The sequence below is a fragment of the Pseudonaja textilis genome, chromosome 4 (genome assembly GCF_049901715.1).
Source record: "Pseudonaja textilis isolate UNSWEBS1 chromosome 4, rPseTex1.2, whole genome shotgun sequence".
NCBI lineage: Eukaryota > Metazoa > Chordata > Lepidosauria > Squamata > Elapidae > Pseudonaja > Pseudonaja textilis.
The window spans coordinates 61,769,423-61,791,548 of NC_141993.1; the positions used below are offsets into that span (position 1 = coordinate 61,769,423).

General features: G+C 38.1%; 1 protein-coding gene across 2 annotated transcripts in view; it reads left to right on the forward strand.

Moving 5' to 3' along the window:
* The first annotated feature begins 646 nt into the window (after positions 1 to 646).
* Positions 647 to 22,126, forward strand: part of SGPP2 (sphingosine-1-phosphate phosphatase 2) — a 38,340-nt gene continuing 16,860 nt past the window's right edge. The window contains exons 1-2 of one of the 2 annotated variants that reach the window (XM_026701511.2): positions 647 to 1,277; positions 14,612 to 14,770. In XM_026701511.2, coding sequence (XP_026557296.1) covers positions 1,056 to 1,277; positions 14,612 to 14,770 — 381 coding nt within the window. In that variant the 5' untranslated portion in view covers positions 647 to 1,055. The remainder of the gene's footprint in view (positions 1,278 to 14,611; positions 14,771 to 22,126) is intronic. The other variant, XM_087933205.1, reaches the window with a different exon arrangement.

A 22,126-nucleotide genomic window follows, 5' to 3' on the forward strand; every position in this document is an offset into this window, starting at 1 on the left:
CCTTACTTCCTTCCAGAAATATTTTCAAACTTCCTTGTCAATTTCAATGGTTTTTGTCTTCCTATCTTCTAGGATAAATAATTTTTTGGAGTCAAAGGAAACACCACTATTCCTAGAAATAAAATAACAGAAGCGGAAATCAGAGGGTGGACAGTTGCGGATTTGATCAAAACTGAACTGGGAAGATCAGAAATGACATTCTTGTTGCAGTATTCTAATTTGTGCAAGTTTTCTTCCAAGAGGCGATGTTGTTAAAAGAGAGAGAGAGAGAGAGAGATGTCAACCCAAGGACAAGGGGACAATTGGAGCAATACAATCTGGCATTGATGCTACAGAGAAAAGATGCGGGTGATGACGTGCACAACCAGATTAATACTACCAATATTTTTCCTGAAATAAGGACGGATGAGCAGAGCTTTAATCCGTTCCCGAGAAAATAGCCCTGGTTACATTAAAGGGAGGGTAAAATGGTATGTGGTGTAAGATTGGTGTAACGTTGGGTTAAGCCACGATACCCTTTGGTCTTGGGACTGTTTTGTGGAGGTCACCTACTGGGTTCAGGATGCTCCCGCCGGCAACTCTGGGAGGTCGGCTGAGAACTAATGGCTCGGCTAGGATTCCGCAATGAACTTCCGGGCTGCGGAGCGGGGCTGGGCTGAATGCAGGTCCCGTAAACACCAGCGACATCCAGCCGAGTTGATAGAACTCATTCGGGGTGGGGGAATTGCCGAAATGGCCGGGCTACTTTAGAAAAGGGTCACGCATCTCTCCAAGGCCGCGACGGTCCGATCCTGTCCCAGGACGGCTTCCTCCTTCCTTTCCCGGGGGCAAGAAGAGCCTGCTTGATTACAAAACGGCGACGTCCGGAGGAGTCGCGCCGGCCCCGCAGTCAAGGCAATCACCCGATTCGGGCGGGGCGGGGCTGCACCTGTCCGCGGGGCGTCCCAAGCCCGCCCCTTCTCTCCGGCTCCTCTGCAGAGCGGTAGCCGGCTGGCGGCTGTGCCCGCCGGGAGCGTCCCGCCGCGCCTGGCTTCTGCTTCCCACCCGGAGCGAGCATGGGCAGCCTGCTCGGCAGCCTCCTGGGCTCTCAACTCGTGGCTCGGTTCCAGCGCCGCTGTGGGCTCTTCCCCCGAGGCGAGGAGGACCAGCGAGCTCAGGCGGTGGGCAACGGCAGCCGGTCCCTGACTCCGTGGGACGTCCGCAACGGGCAGCGCCCGGGCTTCAGCGTCCCGGCCGACTGCGCCACCTGCAACGGCAGCCCCGGGGACGGCTGGAAGGTAATGCGTTTAACGGGGGCGGGGGACGAAAGGAGCCGGAGCTCAGTTTGCAGCCCCGAACCCAGACCGCCTCCTCCTGCTGTCCTAGATGTGCACTGTAATCCTCTCGCCCGGGGCGAAAGCCCGCTTTCTTAACCAGGTCAGTTAGCGCAGGGGTCTCCAACCTTGGCAACTTTAAGCCTGGAGGACTTCAACTCCCAGAATGCCCCAGCCAGCTGGCTGGGGCATTCTGGGAGTTGAAGTCCTCCAGGCTTAAAGTTGCCAAGGTTGGAGACCCCTGAGTTAACGGAAGGCGAGCGAGCAGGAAGCGTTGGCGTAAAGAAGGTTTCTTGCCGAGCCGTGCCTTCCCTCCGCTGACTTCCTGTAACTGCAAACCCACTTTTTTAGGGACACAAATTTGTACAGAGCTATAACTACGGCACTCTTCACGACTTTACTACTGCACGGTCTTAGTTCTCCCCCCACCTTCCTCTTTGAATGGAAAAAGACTTGGGTGAAGACTTTTGGAGAACTGAAAAGCTTGCCTACGAGGGTGGCGTACATAAGAGCACCAATCGTGCCTACCGTCCCTGTCCTATTGTTTCTTTTTATTTTTCTTGTACGTATCCATCTCATGTGTTCAAAACTATGTTTATACTTATAGCTGTTATCTTGTAAGCGATTGACAAATCAAATCAAATCAATAAATAAATATACAAACAGGCAAGCTTTTAAAATAACAACCCCTCCTCCCATGATAACAGTAATGACTTTCAGAGGTGATTTGATTTAAGCCCAAATGTTGTAGCTTTCTATTTTGCATCTAGCAAATTTGCAGGAAATGTTTATTTTCAACATTGTTTCTTATAGTAATTTGACCTTCACAAAAATGGTGGTGGGAGAATAAGGATTAAATGAGCTGGTGAATTCAACAGTGTTGGCAATGATGATAATGATATTTGCAGTGTAAAATCAGCAGAAGACAGCAGTTCATTCAAATACATTGCAGCAGCCTGAAGAATATAGACAGAAAATATAGTGTCTACATGAGCTAAATCTACTTTATTGTAAGGCTACTTTAACAGAATCTTGCAAATCAGAAGTTACAAACGTCCTGCCACCACTTTTAACTGTGTGATCCATGAGGGCAAATCCTTCCTTCCTAGGTTTTTTCTCTGACTGTCCTTGTGGGCCTCTCCTCTTGTCTGATCATTTCCTAGGCAGCATCTTTTTCCTTCCTCCCCCCCAAGGTTATCCATACATTCCTTTACATTTATCCATGATCTTCGGTCTCATATCATTTGCTGCGCTCTCTAATAGAAGAGATGGCAGTGATGTTCCAGCATCAGGTATTGGCTACTCATCCAGTTGTTCATTCAGGTTTTCTTGAGTCTGGGATACAATGTGAAGTTGACCTATTTCAAGTTATGAATACAGCTTCCTCTTCACTATGTTGAAGTGTTAGGTAACTAGCTGATTTTCTGTCTTATGTGCATTCGTAGTTCCTGCATATATTTCATATACTATATCATATCTCATTAGGATGCTGTTGTATCATTCTATCAATTTCAGGTTTTCCTTATCTTGTCTACACATGGTTTGTTTCAGTAACCGACTTATCATCAGATTGTCCTGGTTTATCATTTGGATCGAACCTTGCTAATTCAGCTGATGTGATGACTGAGCTGGCATGAGTCTACCACATGAGAGGACTGAACTCTAACCACTACACATCTAGCTGCAATAAATGACTGCACACAAACACACATGTAAAATAAATACATTCAAGAATCTTACTTTAATCCTATAACATTCTGTTATTATTGCCTTCAGCAGTAGACTAGAGTATTCATTTGAAACACATTCTTTTAATTTAATGGCAACTTCAAATCTCAACAAATAAATGTCTTACATATTCACAAAAAAAATCAGAAAATAAAATACAAGCTGAATAGTCAAGACTGTATTGATGATCCAAAGGACGATGATGTTGATGATGTAAAGGACCTTGGAGTACTCATCTCTAATGATCTAAGTGCTAGAGCCCACTGTAACTACATAGCCAAAAAGGCATTAAGAGTTGTTAACCTAATTCTGTGTAGCTTTTTCTCTGGTAATATCACACTACTAACTAGAACATACAAAACATTTGCTTGACCAATATAGCTCATCAGCTTGAATACAGCTCATCAGTCTGGAACCCACATAATGTATCTGATATTAATACAGTTGAGAAAGTCCAGAAATATTTCACAAGAAGAGTTCTCCACTCCTCTATTCATTGCAGAATACCTCATGCCACCAGACTTGAAATTCTAGACCTAGAAAATCTAGAACTATGCCACCTTCGGTCTGATCTAAGTATAGTACATATACTTATATATTACAAAGTCTTACCTGTCAATGAATACTTCAGCTTCAACCATAACAATACAAGAGCACACAATAGATACAAACTCATGGTAAACTGCACCAAACTTGATTGCAGGAAATACGACTTCAGCAACAGAATGGTCAATGTCTGGAATACTCTATCTGACTCTGTGGTTTCTTCCCCAAACCCCCAAAACTTTAACCTTAGATTGTCTACTATTGACCTCACCCCTTTCCTAAGAGGTCTGTAGGGGTCATGCATAAGCGCACCAATGTGCCTACCGTCCCTGTCCTATTGTTTCTATTTTTCTTATATGTATCTATTTCATGTATTCACAACTATGTTTATACTTATATCTGTTATCTTTTAGTCGCTTGACAAAATAAAATAAATAAAAATAAAATAAAAAGAGGGAGGAAGGGAAGGAGAGAAGGAGTGAGTGAATGAGTGAGGAAAGAAGGAAGGACTCATTTTCTCAGAACTGGGCCTTGTAGTTCTGGGTTTTTTCCAAGTTACATTCTTGTGCGTGGATGATTTTTTTTGACCATATGAAGACTGGTGCCTAAATAATTTAAGCATAGTATTAGGTAGAGCACTTTCCACATCCTCACTTTTTTTTTCTACTAGGGAAATAATCTATTTCCCTGACCCACATAAATACTATCACTGTGCTTTCTAGTACCATCATCTTAAAAGTAGTGACTGGTTGATTACAATAATAATAGAGAGCATGAATTCTAGCATTTGTAATGGCTAGTTGCATTTGAAACTATCTAGGTATAACTTTTGAACTAATATATCTTTTTGAATCAAGGTGCACTGTGAGCTCTGCTCTTCATTTGTTTGCAGATGTGTCATTACCCAAGTGGATAATGAATACAAACCAAACAAGCCAAGCAAACAACCAAGATCAGAGAGCACTAAGGACTCTATATAGCTGTTTGCCCATCAGTAATTAAGTTATAATTGCTTTCAGATCAATGTAACTTCTCACAATAATAGACATATATTTCCTAATTTCTTCTTATTTTGGAAATATATAAAGCTTGTATCAGTAGTGGGCTGCCATAGTGCTTATATTTGAACACAATTTTAAAATATAACTTCAAAAATATATTAAAATATATGTTGCCTTGCCTCCTAGCATGTTCTCCTTCTCAGTCACTGTTCTAATTAACAGTCTCTTTACTTTCAGTTACGTTTCTGCCTCTTTTTTTTCTGCTCTTTCTCTCCCCTGCCCCCATCTGTTTTTTCTGTAGTTGTTTGTGATAGCCTAGAGTTCTTCCAAATCTGCACTTAGTTTATTTTTTATTTGTCATCTGTTGACCATGCTCTTCCACCAAGAAAAGTATGTACATTTGGTATGGAATGGTATAATGGGTATCTGAGATATTATCCTTGCAATTACAGGTAGTCCTCAACTTATAACATTTTATTTAGTGACTGTTTGAAGTTACAACATCACTGAAAAAAAGTGACTTATGACCATTTTTTCACGCTTACGATTGTTGCAGCATCTCCAAAATCACAGGATCAAAATTTGGATGTTTGGCAACTGGTTCATAATTGTGACGGTTGCAGTGTCCTGGGATCATGTGATAGCCTTTCTGACCAACGAAGTCAATGGGGAAGCCAGATTCACTTAACAATTTTGTTACTTAATAATTGCCGGGATTCACTTAATAACTGTGGTACGAAAGGTCATAAAATGAGGCAAAACTCATTTAACAACTGACTCACTTAGCAACAGAAATTTGGGGGTCAGTTGTGGTCATAAATCAAGGACTAACTGTACTTAGTAGAGAAACTATTGGTGCCAATTGAGCCCCTGAACTTTATAAATAGAGCTGACTTGAAGTCTAGACGTTCCAGGTCTATCGTCAATCTATGTACATAGCCTCCCAATCCCAGGAATCTAGCCCCTTTTAGATTAGGCCTCTTTAGCCAAACTCAAGGTTAATTGCACCAAACTTGATTGCAGGAAATAAGACTTCAGCAACAAAGTGGTCAATGTCTGGAATACTCTACCTGACTCTGGTTTCTTCCCGAAACCCCAAAAACTTTAAGCTTAGACTGTCTACTATTGACCTCACCCCTTTCCTAAGAGATCTGTAGGGGGCGTGCATAAGCGCACCAACGTGCCCACCCTCCCTGCCCTATTGTTTCTTTTATTTTTCTTATATGTATCCATGTATTCATAACTATGTTTTTACTTATACCTATTATCTTGTAAGCAATTGACAAAAATAAATAAAATAAAACAAAAACAAACAAATAAATAAACTGGCATTTTTAAAATGGTGATTTGATTACTAATTCATACCATCTAATCTGGTGTTTCTGGCATCAAAACTTCTATATTTTTTTCTTTTTCTCCCAGAGGAAAGCCTAGAGTTGATCATGGTTTATGAAATACCTTAGCTTTAATACAACACAGCAGTTCTTCATAAGCTTCTAGCAAGTTGATGCCATGTTGAGAGGCCTGAACAGATGGAATTTATCTTCTGTTTTTCAGAAGAACGTCTTCTGTATAACATTGTGCTACAGTGTGATCGTTGCTAAAGACTAGTCAGAGTTTTTAGCTAGGATGGGTTTAACAACCCCATAATTTTCTGATTTGCTGGCTATACCCTGCCTATTAGAGAACATTTTGTTTGGTTTGGCAAAGCAACAGTTGATCATTGTTTTCACTGGCTGAGAATAGTGTTTGGAAGAAAATAAAAGTTGGGAAAAGGAAGAAGTAATAGCAGCAGCAAGGAGGCCCTGCCTAAGGGCATCCAAATAACACACCCAAAATATCTTTTTCGAACTGTACTCTTTATGTTGAACCATTAACATGTGCTGAAACTCAAATGTTTCTTCAGTAGATAATAATTAACCAATTTAGCTAAGCTGTATTGATTTTAGTGGAATTTAGTGATTGTGGTGATAGCCTTCTCTTTATTCTCTTTGTTCCACTTTTTCCAAAGTGGAATAAACTTTTTATACATTTAAAGGTTTCTATTGGGTAGCTTAACTAAGTGTTTCTCATTATATTTCCCTGCATGCACAGTTGAATTGCTTTTATTTCAGATTGACATGGCATTTTTTTTGCATTGTTGACACTCACAGGAGAACCCAAAATATCTTCTCTCTTTTTTTTCCCTATCACTGAATTGAATGATGGAATCTTAGATAGACTAGGAGCTTGCCAAGTAGGGGATTGTGAGGTGTTAGGAGATACTTGACTGCAATCTATCATAATACTTTCTTAAATTGGAGGATCTATGGAAGAAAGAATCTGCCAGTAAGATTTTCTGTTACAGGTGGTCCTCAACTTAGAGCCACAATTCAGCCCAAAATTTCTGTTGCTAAAAGAGACAGTATGAGTTCTGCCCCCTTTTATGACCTTTCTTGTCACAGTTGTTAAGTGGATCGCTTCAGTTGTTGATTGTTAAGTGAATCTGGCTCCCCCACTGCTTTGTTTGTCAGAAGGTCACAAAAGGGGATCACATGACCCTAGGAGGCTGCAACCGTTATAAGTATGAGTCAGTTGCCAAGCATCTGAATTTTGGTCACATGACTGGGGATACTGCAACAATCATAAGTGTGAAAAACTGTCAATAAATCCCTTTTTTCAGGGTCGTAATTTTGAATGGCCACTAACAAATATCAAAAAGTACCTGTATTAACTTCAGATGGTTATATAACTCCATCCTAATTCCTGAATCTTTTTCCTTGGTTCCTTCTTCTTGATATTCCTCACCTGACTTTTTTCTTTTTCTTTAAAGAGTTCTAGCCTTTGTAAACATCTTTCTTTCAGCTTTGTAACTCTAATTCCGGTCCATTTCAAAATTACTTTTAAATGCTCATTGCACTAATAACTTTTCTTGAAGGAGCTTGGGCAGGTCATGATATTAAACTGAATTCTTTCTGTTCTTATGCCGACTGCTTTATAGCTTTGTTACTAAACTCTACTAATTGTCTTTGATACAAGTCTTAAGAGACATAGAACCCATGTTTTTTTAAATTTTTTTAAATTTTATTTGGTTTGTCAAATGCTTACAAGATAATAGGTATAAGTAAAAACATAGTTATGAATACATGGATACACATAAGAAAAATAAAAGAAACAGTAGGACAGGGACGGTAGGCACGTTGGTGCACTTATGCACTCCCCCTGGCTTTATGTTTCAGGCAGTTTTTCCAGTTAGTGCCCAGTACCATATGCTATGCAGACAGGCAGGCACCATGGGCTGTGGCCAGTTTTGAAGCCACCCGCCTTCAAAAACAGCAAAGCTGTTCCAAGAGTGAATTGGAAGCCAACAGGCATAAAATCTGCTGGATCTTGCTTCTTGTGTTCATAAATATTAACCAGCTGTTTGACACAGCTCTTTTCTCCCCCAGTGTGTTCCCAAGAAGGATATTTCTATGTTAAAAATGGGTAAGCGTTTATTTTTCCCCATATGGTCAAACTATAACACAATTCATGGCAATGACAAACCAACCTTTCATGAAATTTTGTGAATCAAATTTGGCTGTTTCATAAGACTTAATAAGGTACGATAAGGCACAGCTTGCTGTTACGGTATGTGATGCATTGCATCCATTTTCTCACAGTGAGCTTAATCATACAAGCAGGGTTTTATTTTTCAATATTTCAAATGAGAAGTAACTGTAAGGACTTTTTCTCTAAGCATGGTTCTCAAATAATTCCGAATTGCTAATTTTCTTCCTCAGAATAAAAATATCCTTTACAGGTAGTCCTCAACTTACAACAGTTCATTTAGTCACCATTCAAAGTTACAATGGCAGTGAAAAAAATCACTTATGACCATTTTTGATGCTTAGAACCATTGCCGCACTCCCATGATCATGTGATCAAAATCAGATGCTTGGCAACTGACTCATATATATGATGGTTGCAGTGCCTAAGAGTCATGTGATCACCTTTTGTCACCTTCTGACAAGTGATTCCAGTGGAGAAGCCAGATTCACATAACAACCGTATTACTAACTTAACAACTGAAGTGATTCACTTAACAATTGTGGCAAGAAAGATCGTAAAATGGGGCAAAACTCACTTAAATGTCTCACTTAGCAACAAAAAATTGAGCTCAATTGTTGTCATAAGTCAAGGACTACCTGTACTTGCTTGTCAAAGAAGATTGCTCTCCACTTGTACCCAAGTGGTTGTGAATAATTTTAAGAAAGTGTTAAGAATTCAGGTAATCATCTATACTTGGTATTTAACCACTCTGGCCTACTCCTAGATGATTTTCAATTGATACTACAGAAAGGTGAAGCCTAATCAGGTTTTATATGTCAAAAAGAATTGTAGTTGATTAAATTTCAAGGTTCAACTACTGTATAGCCAATGACTTCACTGTGACCTATGAAAACACAGACATGCACCATATATATAAGCAATTTATTCAAATAATAAGAAACCTAGGAAATAGAAAGCATGAGGAAAGAAAAAGGGAAATGTGGTGGGTGCTGCCACAACAACTTTCTAAATAGCATTCTAACCTGACTAAGCATCCTTGTTCCCACATACTTGGGATGTGAAATGTAATACATTGAAACAGGAAGAGGAGCAACTGAATAGCAGAACTGAACAACTATGAGTTCTGAAAAAACATACTTCCTTTACAGTAATCATTCTCATAGAATTGGGATTAAATGTTGACAATCAATTCCTTTGTTTTAAAAGATAATTAGACAAATTTTTGAATGATACATTTATTGACTGCCAAGCTCTAGCCCGAACAGCAAAAGCCAACTAAGCCTAGTTCTTTATTTACTTACACCTAATGGACAGACTAAAGCTATAACCTTCTAACCTACTAATTATATCCTGAGAGATTCTTGGGCATGGTTACCATGAATCTCTTCCTACTCTACTCTCTCCAGGTTATGATTGTGAAATCTCTTAATCTGGGTTTCTCTCTGTTGAGATTTACTGTCTACTCCAGAGGTGGTATTCAGCAGTCCATTCCCCTTTTTTTTCTAAGAATCCTTAGGATATTGAAAACCATTATCATATTTCCCTTTAATTGACTTTCATGTAATTTAAATATGCCCATGGAATATAAGCAATTCCTATAGGCCTTTAGTTTCTGGGCCACTCATTAGCATTTCATCTATTTGTCATGTCCATTTTGAACTATGGTGCTCAAAATCTGGCATTGTGTTCCATATAAGATCTGACCAGGCCAGAGCAGAATGGGAAAATCATTACCATAATTTGCAATTTATGTCCTGCACACTTTATTTTCCATTCATATATTTTCATTCATACATCTGTGGGGAGGATTTCCTTGGAAAGAGTTTGCAGTTTTTATGTTCAGCATTTGATTTACACAGCCCCTTGGAGCAAGTATCTTTCCTTTTCTCCCAAAATAACATTTTAAATGATCTGTTACAACGAATTTGTGACATCATGTGATGTAGTGTTTTGCACCATGATGGCACTGTGACAATTGGTAGCAGTTATTTGCTACAGAATGTTTTTAAGAATGTTTTGGAAATGGGATTTCTATGGGTCGAAAGTGGACATTTTGCAGCATGCCAATTGCAATTAGTGTTTTTATTTAAGTAAATTATACAATCTTGAGAAAAATTAAATTATAAGTATAAGGTTGAAGGGGAAAAAAATCCCTCTTCTTTTTTGTACCACGATCCTGACAAAATTAGGCTCCCGTGTGCATTCCAAATGATGGAAGTCTCTGTGGATCTGATGGAAATATCTGCTCCAAGAAAGGCCACATTTGGCAAAGTCCTAGCAAAAAAAGGGCAACCTTCTTTTCTGCCCCAAAGTCTGAGGTTATCCAGCTTTCCATGTGATTAATCTTAAGCAAAGTATAGTAGCAGCTTACCAATCACATTGACTGCATTTATGCAGTTAAATTTGTCTCTAGTTTGGTCCTGAGAGCTTAAGATTGTTTTGTTCTTCTAAACTAGCTTACTATTTTCAGAAATTGCTTGCCAGATGCCTGGCAAAGCTCTGTTGCACTGCAGATGACCTACACAATTCCTTGTCAGCTGCCTTTACAAAGGAACACTACCAGTTAGAGTTGCTGTTCTTCTTAGCTCAATCATCAGAAGTGCAACATATGAATCTGCTTTGCATCATTTTGGGCTTCCTTACAAAGCTTCACATATGCCTTGATAGCCCATTGATTGCTGTTTGGAAAAGTGTGTACTTAGTTGATGTTTATAAAAGGCACTTTTATTCTAAGACAAGGAGAAAAGAAGAAACAAAAATAATTGTTTTTCACCATTCAGGACATTTGCAGAAGTTGCTTGCGTTTGGTCCTTATGAAATGGTTGCTTAGATCAGGGTTCCCAAGGATCTATGAACCTTCCATGAATATTGAGAGCTTGACACACTCTCAGCTCTTTTCAGAAAATGGCTTCCACCTGGGAAATAGGGTGGGGAATTACAAAACTCATATTTACCAGAAGAAAGACAAATTGAAAGATAATTCCCCAGCCGCAGTTCTCACTCCGCACAGTCTACAATACCCATATCTTTTTGCTAGTCAAATGGGATCTCTTCTCATTCATAACAATGGCCACCAAAACAAAGTAGGGACAATGCTTCCCATAGCTTTAACAGCATGGTCTATATTTTCTTCCATGTGAAAAAATACCAGATGTGTTTATGTTTTTGATCTTCCCTTCTTTGGCATTTCTGTTTGTTTCTGAGTACGTGCACAGAAGAAGTGCACAGTGGGCCTTATCCTTTCTATTCTGGGTCTCATCATCAGAAAGCAGGGGTTTACAGTGGAAGAGTCAGGAACATTTGGAGCTGCTCACCAACTCCATTTTTTTCCTCTACTCGGTGGGAGATCTGAACCTGCTTCTCTTTTAGACTTTTCCCCCCTGGGTTTCTTCTCCAATACCAGATCTGGTCTCATTCTGTTTAGTTTTAAAGACTTACCCTTCTGGTGGATAAACAGAGAGTTCTGAATCCCTTAATTTTTTCCATCATTCTGTTGGGTTGGAAATAATAGAAATAAAATTAAGTAGATCGGGGAATCTTGTGGGCAATAAAAGGGAGATCTGCTGGTACTGTTGTCTAGTTTTATGTTATATGGATGTCATTGTCAATCTTGTTCCTTTGATTTATTTTAATATATAGCTGTGTGAAAAAAATTTTTAACAAGTAGGAAAAAGGCTGCTGTGAGAATCATGTTCTGTGCTGTAGGGAATAAAGAATTTAAAATAACTATATAAAAACAAATGGAAAAAATGGAAGAAATTTAAGATTGTTTCTTTGTAATTTTATATTGCTAGTATCAACTAGTTGATTAAACAAAAGTATTTGTTAACTGTTTGAATTGTATATAAACCTTAGAAATAGATATATAACATATTATATAAGAGTAAACAAATCTTCATTATAGCACCATATGCCAAATAAAACAAATCTCAATTATACACCATATGTTGTGCCTTGCTGTATATTGAACATATCAACATTTCTTTTGTTTCAAGATGGTTGGCTCATCAACATCCAGAGCAGGGTGGGAGAAACACTGGTGCCTGCAAACCTTGAGAAAATTAGTTTCAATTATATCTGTTCTTGCTTTTGCTCTATGTTGGTATTTGGAGCCTTATTTAGTTACCCATAAAATATAGATGTCTTAGAATCCCATCTAGAGAAGGATGGTATATTTTGATAACTACCCAAATACTAATCTTTAACTAAACTGAGATGCTTTTCTATTTATGGATTTTGTTGCAAATAAGACATTCAGCATCTGCATTATGAAGTTAGCTGCAAAGAGACATGCTGTTACATTGTCACATTTCTGTATTCATTGGATAATTCAAGAAAATAAACCATAATGTCATTATGCAGGTTTCATTGAGACTATCCTGTTGAACTATTCAAACTTTATGACAGTTCTGTTAAATCAATACTATTCCTAGCATCTTGTGAATTACTTGTAGGATTCCTTGAATGAATTCGTGTCCTTTGTATTTGTTTCTCACTGTTCCGTCTGTCAGTAAAATAGTTTCATTTTTTAATTTTGATTAAAATATGTAGACTACTATTAAAAAGGTGAGAACAAGGGATAAAAACTAAACTATGGGTGAATAAACAATACATTTAAAAGTATTGTGGAACTTATGATTTTCATTAATTGGATATAAATGAGTGTACTACAGCAATAGCACTTAGATTTATATATCACTTAATAGTGTTTTATAGTATTACAGTTCAGTGGTTTACAGAGTCAACACATTGTCCCCAACAATCTGGCTCCTCATTTTACCAATCTCAGAAGGATGGAAGGCTGAGTTAATCTTGAACCAGTCAAAATTGAACTCCTAACAGTGAGCAGAGTTATACAGTTTTTAAAAACCAAAAATCACAACTAAGCTCTAAGCTAAAGCAAGAGTCTCTCTCAAGAATCACTGTCAACACAGTATAAATCACCATGTAGAATTATAAATTAAAAGACATTCAATCCACATTATTAAGAAACTCTTCTGATTAAATATCCTGTGCAATTGGAGTATAGGTTCCATACCTGAAAAAAATCCAAATTATGCATATGGTACAAATCCATGCATTAAATTGAAATCTGTGGATGGTTGAATTCTATGTCAAATATACTTTTAAGGTACAATTTTATTCTAAACATTGAAGCGTACTCTCAAATTTGGTTAGTCATTCTTCCATGGACAAAGAACCCTTTCAGTGAAAGGCATAAAATCTTGCAGCAGCTAGCATATGCAATGCTAATTCAGTACACTTTGAAGGGATACATGGTTTAATAAGAAAATTGAAGCTGAAATGGGAATTCATCTTTTAAGATTTTTTTAACTGTTAGTATTAATCGTTTTCCAGAATTGAGCTTTACAGCACTGCAACCAATTATGGAAAAAGAGATCTGCTCTCTTGATTACATTTCCAGTAAAGTTTAGAGAAAGAATTGTCCATTTTTAGTAGTCAGGATTGGAGTAGTGTTCCAACAATAAGACATCTTGTAATAGTTTTGTCTGAGATTTGGAATAAATTTAATATTCTCCCATTGGAATTCTCATTGTTGCATGTGGTGTTTATGATCCAGCAGATGATGTGTCTCATTCTGTTTGGCTCCCATGACAAAGTTTGTTCAGTTGTTTGCATTTCCTTGTTTTCAAATCCAGTGGGCTTTGAGAGATTCCCCACTGTTTCATGATGGACTTATTCTCGAATGTTTTCATTGATACCTTCATTCCAAGATCTCTTCAAGAATCTCCAACATACTTTGTTGGCCAAATACCTGAATGTACTGTGTAAAACATTCCACAGAGGAGAAATTATTCCACTTTTCTATGGTGAGGTAAATGGTTGTTTCATTTATGAAACAAACATTATCTACTTTCAAAAACCTTTTCCTTTCTCTTAAATTTTCTATCCATCATTTCCTACAAACTTCCACCCCGCCCCTTATTTTCCTTATTCTCCCCCAGCCCCACCCTTATTTTCTTTATTCATTCTCTGGTAATTCTATTTCTGCTTTTCCTCTTCCAATTAGAAACATTTGGAAGTTGTTCATGACGTGGTTAGAAGGACTGCCCTCAGCTTTGGGGACAATTGACAAAAAGCTTAGAATATATCCTGAACACTAATATCATTACGTTGTGATAAAAGAATTATTGGTTGTATGTCTTTGGGTACAGGTGAACTTCAAGAAGTATCCTTAATAATATCAGTTAATGTAGAAAGTTTTTTGCTGTTCTTCTGATACCATCATAGCATAAGGGAAATTGAAATATGCTACCTTGCTTCCAGGGCTTCTTATTAATTCAGCAAATCCCCACTGCAGCAATAGAATCAGGAAAACTGTTGTAACTTCCTGCCAGTTAGAAAAAAAGAGCTAGAAGCTGAGTTTTTGTTCATATTTTCCATATTTTTGGAAAACCAAGGTTAATGAAATTGAATATCATTTGAGATTCCCCTTATAAATATACTAACACACTTACAATTTTCTTGCAGGACTGTTCACAAGATTATGTTGTAAAAAATTATTTCTCCTACTACCTGTTCAGAATTTCTGCTGCAATGGGCCAGGAAGTTTTCTACATTACATTTCTTCCATTCACTTACTGGATCATTAATGCCCACGTTGCACAGAGACTGATAATTATGTGGTCGGTAAGTATTATTTACATTATTCACAGTTTAATATGTTGTTGCTAATTTTTTCTGTCTGACTAGTTGTAAATTAAACCATGTAAAAGCCTCACTAACTGCTTCTATGATCATTTCTTCCCATTTGGACAGAGACAATAAGACCCTTGGTGCAGAGCTCCCAAACAATGTTATAAACTGTTGATTTTCAGAAGGGTTCATACCTGATGCAACTTGTGTGTCTCCTGATATGGTCTCTTCCACATGCTCACAAATGGACACTTCATGGGAAGAATGTTCAGATGAACAGCCACGTAAGAGGGTGTCATACTGTTGAAATTGGTTTTCATATATATGAAACTTTTGGAATTGAATCAGTCCAGCTTTTACATCTGAGGAGAATATTATAGTCCAACAGTTCCTTTTCATTGTAGTAATTCTTCAGAGGATTAGAATAGCTGATCAAGAACAGTGGTGGTCTTTGCTGTGTTGTACTCTATTCACAGTATCAGATTTTCATTTTTATATCTCTGAGTGTAGTAGTGCCCTCTGCTGGACTCAGATAGTTAACAGGGCTGAACTGGTGACTTCTGTTAAGCATTTTGTACTCCATCAACTTAAGAGAGCTTACCTGCAGAAGGACAAAGGCATTCCATGTTCTGCAATGAATCTATAAAATCAATAGTGGTACCAGAAATGAGAGAATGGATAAGAATGCCTCACTCCATGAACAAATTCCTTGGTTGTGTAAGCCTTCCCCCTTCTTGGCAGATGGTGGCAAGAATGGTATAACTTTTTTTTAATGAACAAAATGCATTTGACACCTTGATTTGCTGAGAAAGAAGCCATTGCAACTCTGCTTTTCAGGGTATCTGGTTTGTCAGAATGAATGAATGGATAGATGGATGGGTGAATGAATGAATGACAAGACAGATTTATATAGGCATGCTTAAACTGTGGAATTTACCTATGTCCAGGGAGCAAGCCTTACCAGTATTCTCACACAAAATCATGTATCAAAGTTATGGTTTAAGTTTAGGATTTATGTAGAAAAATGGAGACACTTGGCAGAGAAGGACATACTTTTATTGTGTGTTACATGATGCCTTTAATAATCCAAGATCTCTGGAACTCATAAAGTGATTCCACAGTCTCCGCCGGTGGATGTATTTCCTGACCGCCCAGAGTTAAAAGGATATCAACCCTGGAGCCATTTTTAAGCATCTTCAGGGTTGCTACAGCAAGGCTGGATGGAGCTATGGGAAAGAGAGTGGGGAATATAGATAATGGGGGAACATGTAGCCAAAATAACATTCTTTTCTATATGAACCAAGGACTTTCTTGCCAGTACCTGGAGAGGGGTGGATAGAGGACTTTAGGGTGGGAGAAAGGACCTGATTTGGGTATTTGATGCTTGTGTGTAATGGGAGAAAGAACTTTGGACTTTGAATTGACTGGAGAAAACCCGGGATCTTCAGAGTCGGGTTTTCACCAGATGTGCCAATATGACTTGCTAAATAAATCTATACTTTGAGGAAGCCTCTGGCCTTAGAGTTTTGATTTCATCTGGGTTGTCATTCGGAACCCTGACAGTAAATGTCATTTAAAGAGGCCAGACCATACAACACATCTCCCAGTAGACTTACTCCTTATGCAGAACCAACCTCTGCTCTCTGTTTCAGGTATGCTTTGAAAGTATCATAGGCCTGCATTGGCCTGCACTTTCTGCATTTGTATTCTGGTCTTGCTATGTTTGCAGCATGTGAATGAATATAGCCAGTTTTCTTTGTAAAAAGGCCTAAGCAAAAATGTTCAAGTAACAATTATGCTGCCATTTTTCGGTTATTGTCTTGGCATTTCATATGGTAGTTCTCTGAATGTATTGATTTGGCTGGATGATACCAAGCCCTTTTTCAGAAAACTGAATTTAGTTATATTGTTGTAGAAATAGGCTTTCAGTCCTCTTTTATTGCTTTAAAACATTTCTGAGTATCCAAATTGTTACAATCTAAGTGCTTCCTCTTTCTTATTTGTTTGTTTGATTTATTTATACCCTCAAATGAGCACTTAAGAAAACTAGCATAAGTTAAAAACTTGAGGTTTTTTTTTAAAAAATGGAAATGAATGCTAAAGTCAATAACCAATTAAAGGGAAAGTTCTTTGCATTTTTTTTTTACTACTAAGAGAGTTAGAGGCTAAACTTCCACCAGCCTTCTTCCAGGGATGTCATAAGCAACATTCTGGTAACAGGAGCTTTTTTGAAAGGGTTTATGTAGGCCTTATTTACAGGATAGATGCATAACAGGGGATAATATCCTTCAGATTGTCAGGGCCTTAAAGGTCAATAAAGTGCCTTAATTGTATCCAGTCGGGAACTGCCAACTGTGCAGAACAATCTTCATGAGTTCCTTGTATTTGGTATCAGTCAACATCCCTTCTGCACCAATTATAACATTATAAGCATTACTCAAGCATATGTAGAATATAGTTTTTAGGGCTCAAATAAGAACTAATAACAATTATCACACATATATTACAATTAATTGTAACAATAATTGATTATGAGCCATCAAGTTGGTTTTGACTCCTAATGAGATGGATAGATTTTCTCCAAAATTCAAGTATTTAACTATGAGTGTATGAGGATATGCAGGGGGAGATGCAGTTTACTTTTTTCTTTTTAATTTAAACCTAGTAGTCTTTTGCATTATTTATTTCTCTTTTTTAATTTATTTGTACTCCAATATATCTCCTTTTCTATATTCTTTACTTACAAAAATGATGTGCTCTACAAGCAACTGGTTATAACAATTTTTAAAAAGTTTTTTATTTTTAACAACACACATAGACAAACATAAACATAAAACAACAAATAAAGTCTTCTTTCAATTATACAGTGTGTTGGTTGGTACATATTTCTTGTGCACAATATCGATAGTCTTTTCCTCTTAGACTTAAATTTACATTCATATTACATTAATCAACTTTCCATGTCATATTATATTATTATTACATCATCATTAGACTATGATTTCAAATCTGCATTATCCTTTAGAGCAGTGGTCCCCAACCTTTTTTGTGCTGCGGCCCGGTACCGGCATCACAAAATCATCCACGGCCCGGTACCGGCATCAGCACGCATGGCAAGGCGAGCCGAGCGACCAGCCAGCCAGTTTTCCCCCGCTTCTCCCTGCCACCTTCAACTCCTCCTTTACCTGTGTCGATGGGCTTCGGGACGGCTTCGGGATGGTCGCTCGGCTCACCTTGCCATGCATGCTGAAAGAATCCTCGCGCCTTAGTTTTGTTCGAAGCCGCCCCCCCCCCCGATGAAACTAAGGCGCGAGGATTCTTTCAGCACCCAAACGCCACTTTCTACCTGGAAAAGCTCACCGGAAGCACTTTTTCATCAAAACAAGATGGCGGCGCCCAGCAAACCGGCAGCCCGGTAGAAATTGTTCCACGGACTGGGACCGGTCTCCAGACCGGTAGTTGGGGACCCCTGCTTTAGAGCAAATCTCAGTTCTTACTAATTTTAGTTCATATTACAATTCATTCCAGAATAATCAATTATAACATATCATTACTATTGTGTTATACTTCAGTTTCCTGCTTTTCTATCTAACCATTGGTAAAATAAATCCCATATCTTAAAGTACTCTTTTTCTTCTTGTTCTCTAATTGCTAATATTAATCTACTCGTTTCTGCACATTCCATTATTTTCTTAATCACCTCCTCCTCTAATGGAATTTTCTCATTTTTTTTTTATTTTGAGCAAACACAATTCTAGCTGCAGTTAAAACAATAATAATCAAATATGTCAGTTCTCTGTTGTAACCTTCAAGTAAAATTCCCAATAAAAATATCTCTGGTGTTAGATCAATATGCTGTTTTGTCATTTTTTCCAGCCAGGTGTGTATTTTAGTGCAACTGGTTATAACAATTTTATGAGTTTAATCAAGGGATATATTAATGCTACCAAGAGTAGCCTTAGTTTTGCAAAAGTGTTCCTTGCCACAGCCAGAACCTGCAAATTCCATTGAATAAGGGCCAAAGTATTTTCAGATGTCAGAGCTACCTTCTGTAGAGAGAGTGCAGTCCATTCAGTTAAAATAGATTGAATTTCTTTTCCTGAGTCTGTGGCATCAAGGGACAGCAGGAGGACAAAAATGGCCTTAGACTGCCATGAAGCAAATATGTACCTGGTACATGTCTTGTGATATTACATATCCCAAAAGAATAGAACTTGAAGTATAAAGTGAAGAGTCAGGAGGGTCTAGTGCAGGGGTGTCAAACTCGATTTCATTGAGGGCCTCATCAGGATTGTTTTTTACCTTGTGGGACTGGGGTGGGTGTGGCCAGGCTGGGCATGGCCAGCTCAATGTGTTGGGGGCACCTTTGGTGGCCCAAGCACTCTGCCAGCAAAAACAGCCTCCCAAGCTCCGTTTTCAGTTGTGATGGCCTCCTGCAACCCTCTGCCAGTGAAAATGGAACTCAGGAGGGCCACATTTTCACTGGCAGAGGCACCATGGGCTGGTACTTCACTGTTTCGAGGGTGGCCCTGCGGGCCAGATCTAAACATCCTGTGGGCCAGATCTGGCCCATAGGCCTTGAGTTTGACACCACTGATCTAGTGGTTAAGGTACTGGCCTAGAAGTTGAGACTCTGTGACCTTGGGCAAGTCACTGACTCTCAGCCCAATCACATGACAGGATTGTTGTTACAAAGAAAATAGGGGAGGGAGTATTATGCATTTTCTCCACCTTGAAATATTTATAAAATGATAACCCTCGGATAAAAATCAAATAAATTAATAATATTGTGCTGCTTTTTGTCATTTTGGTGAAAGCAAGGCATATCCTTCATCATCATCCTGAATCCAGTTTATTTGTGAACAATTCCTCTATTTTCCTGTGACTCAGTTCAGTTTGTAAACCATTGTTCCTTTTAATTTGGTGAAAACATTAGCTGAAGGGGCAAAGATTTGGTAAAATTTAAAACTAAGCTGAATCAATACATATTTATTTGTTTATTTATTTGTCAAACATACAAGATAATGAGTATAAGTATGAACATAAACAAGAACAAAGGAAGTAAATTCAGATAAATGGGGACAGTAAGACAGGGACGGTATGCATGCTGGTGTGCTTATACACACCACCTTTAAGGACCTCTTGGGAATGGGGTGATGTCCTCAGTAGACAGTTTGAGGTTGAAGCTGTGAGGGATTGAGGCTGTAACAATGGAGTCTGGTAAGGTGTTCTGGCCATTGACCACTCTGTTGCTGAAGTTGTATTTTCTGCAATTGAGTTTGGAGCAGTTTATATTGAGTTTGAATTGGTGTTTGCCCGTGTATTATTGTAATTGAAGCTGAAGATGTCATTGATAGGCACTATGTTATAGCAGAAAATTTTGGAACTATGCTTAGATTGGACCGCAGGTGGTGCAGTTCCAGATTATTTAGGCCCAAAATTTTGAGCCTGGAGGCATAGGGAATTCTATTGTGAGTGGAGAAGTAGAGTACTCTTCTTGAGAAATACCTCTGAAACTGCTCAATTGTGTTAATGTCCAATATACAGTGCGGGTTCCAGGCAGACAAGCTGTGATCGAGAATTGGTCTGGCAAAGGTTTTATATGCCCTAGCTAACCATTCAGTGTTGCCAATCTTAAGGCAATACAAATTGGTTCAGTCTGTGTTCCCTGACTTCATTCATCCATTTATGGATTGGGTCAAATCTATGGCTACAGCTACCTACCTAGGGTCGTTGCTTTTATTGGACATCACCAGATGGATTGGGAAGACTTTAGTGTTCTTACTGAAAGCAGACCCCTAAATTGTGAACTGAAAGGCTTTTTGTCTTGCTCTAATTGAAGACTTTTTATATATGCATTTGTTTGGTTAAACTACTTAACAAGATGTATGTGTTTGAATGAAACTCTTTACACCTTGCAGTGTGTTTTAGCAAAACATTTTAAAAATATTACCGTGCTAATATATTCATTATGCTAATAAATAACACTCACAGAAAATACATGGAAGAACTGAGCCTGAATCAACAATATATCACCTGGAGAGTGTTTGATGCAAGCTAATAAGTTTCAGAAAAGAGGGATTTTCATGTTGGACATCTGCAAATCTTTAATGATTTGAACAGTGACAACCAAAATTGTCAGTGCTTATATAAGAATTTTCCTGGCATTTTCATAATGAATATCATTTTGATAGGGAGCCTATTTAACTAGTATACCTGCTATAACAAGAACAATGCCAGGAGGATACTGGGAATTGCAATTCAGCAATGTCTGGAGTCTCACCAGAGGAGAGTGCAAATTGGACTGGACTGACTTCAAAACATTTATTTATTCTTCTATAATGAAGTTGATTTGAGTGTTCTGGAAATGATTTGGGATTTTTAGAAATATGTTGTCTGAGACAGAATGTTCTGTATGTGCTAGAACACATCTCTAGCTACATATTTCCAAGCTTTTCATTATAGTAATTGCATCTGTTGATTCCTCAAGATTTCACAATCCAAATTAATGGCTATTTGTATTTAACTTTTAAAGTCTGAGCTTTATTGCTTTTGGCTTAATATCTTAATGTCTTGATATGTGTCTTGACCTGATGCTGCTTATAAGAGTTAGAACAGCAGAGAAAACACGTACTACAAAGTGTACTAAGTACTACGAAGTCAGATATCAAATTGAAATAGCCTTATGTTTTAAAAATAAAAGAAGCTAAAATAGCATTCATCATTGTTGTTAATTATGGTACAGGATCTCAAGGTGTCCACATACATCCTGGGATAATATGACTTCTGCAAAATATATACTTAAAGATTATAGAAGTTAATGAAGGCTAAGATGGCTTCTGTTTGCAGATTTCATTTTCATTTGAGAAGCCAAATTTTGTCAGCCTTCCTCAATATGCATAACTCCCAGTCCTATGATGGCTGTGTTGATATCTGGTGTCTCTGGAGGGCATAAAGATGAAAAAGATTGTCAAACATGAAGCCCTGCTACTTGCATGAATAAAACAATTTAAGAATTACTGCAAACAAGGAACCACTGGAGGAATGGCAGAGAAAGGACATTCACCAGGCTTGAGAATGGAACTACAGTATAATAGTTTGCATGTTTCTAATGTTTTGTATTCATTGCTTGAGGTCCTGATGATTGCTAGGAAAGCTTGTATTCACAATAACTGCATATACAGTACCTTCATGAGGGATTTTACTCCAAAACCTCAGTTATTGGTGAAAGGATTTTTTTTATGGTGAAACGATTTTTTATTACAGACGGCTATTGAAGATAGTATAAGCCCCATTGTATGATTGTAAAAAGGAGCAAGCAGTGGTAGTTTTTATGAACATGTTTCTTCC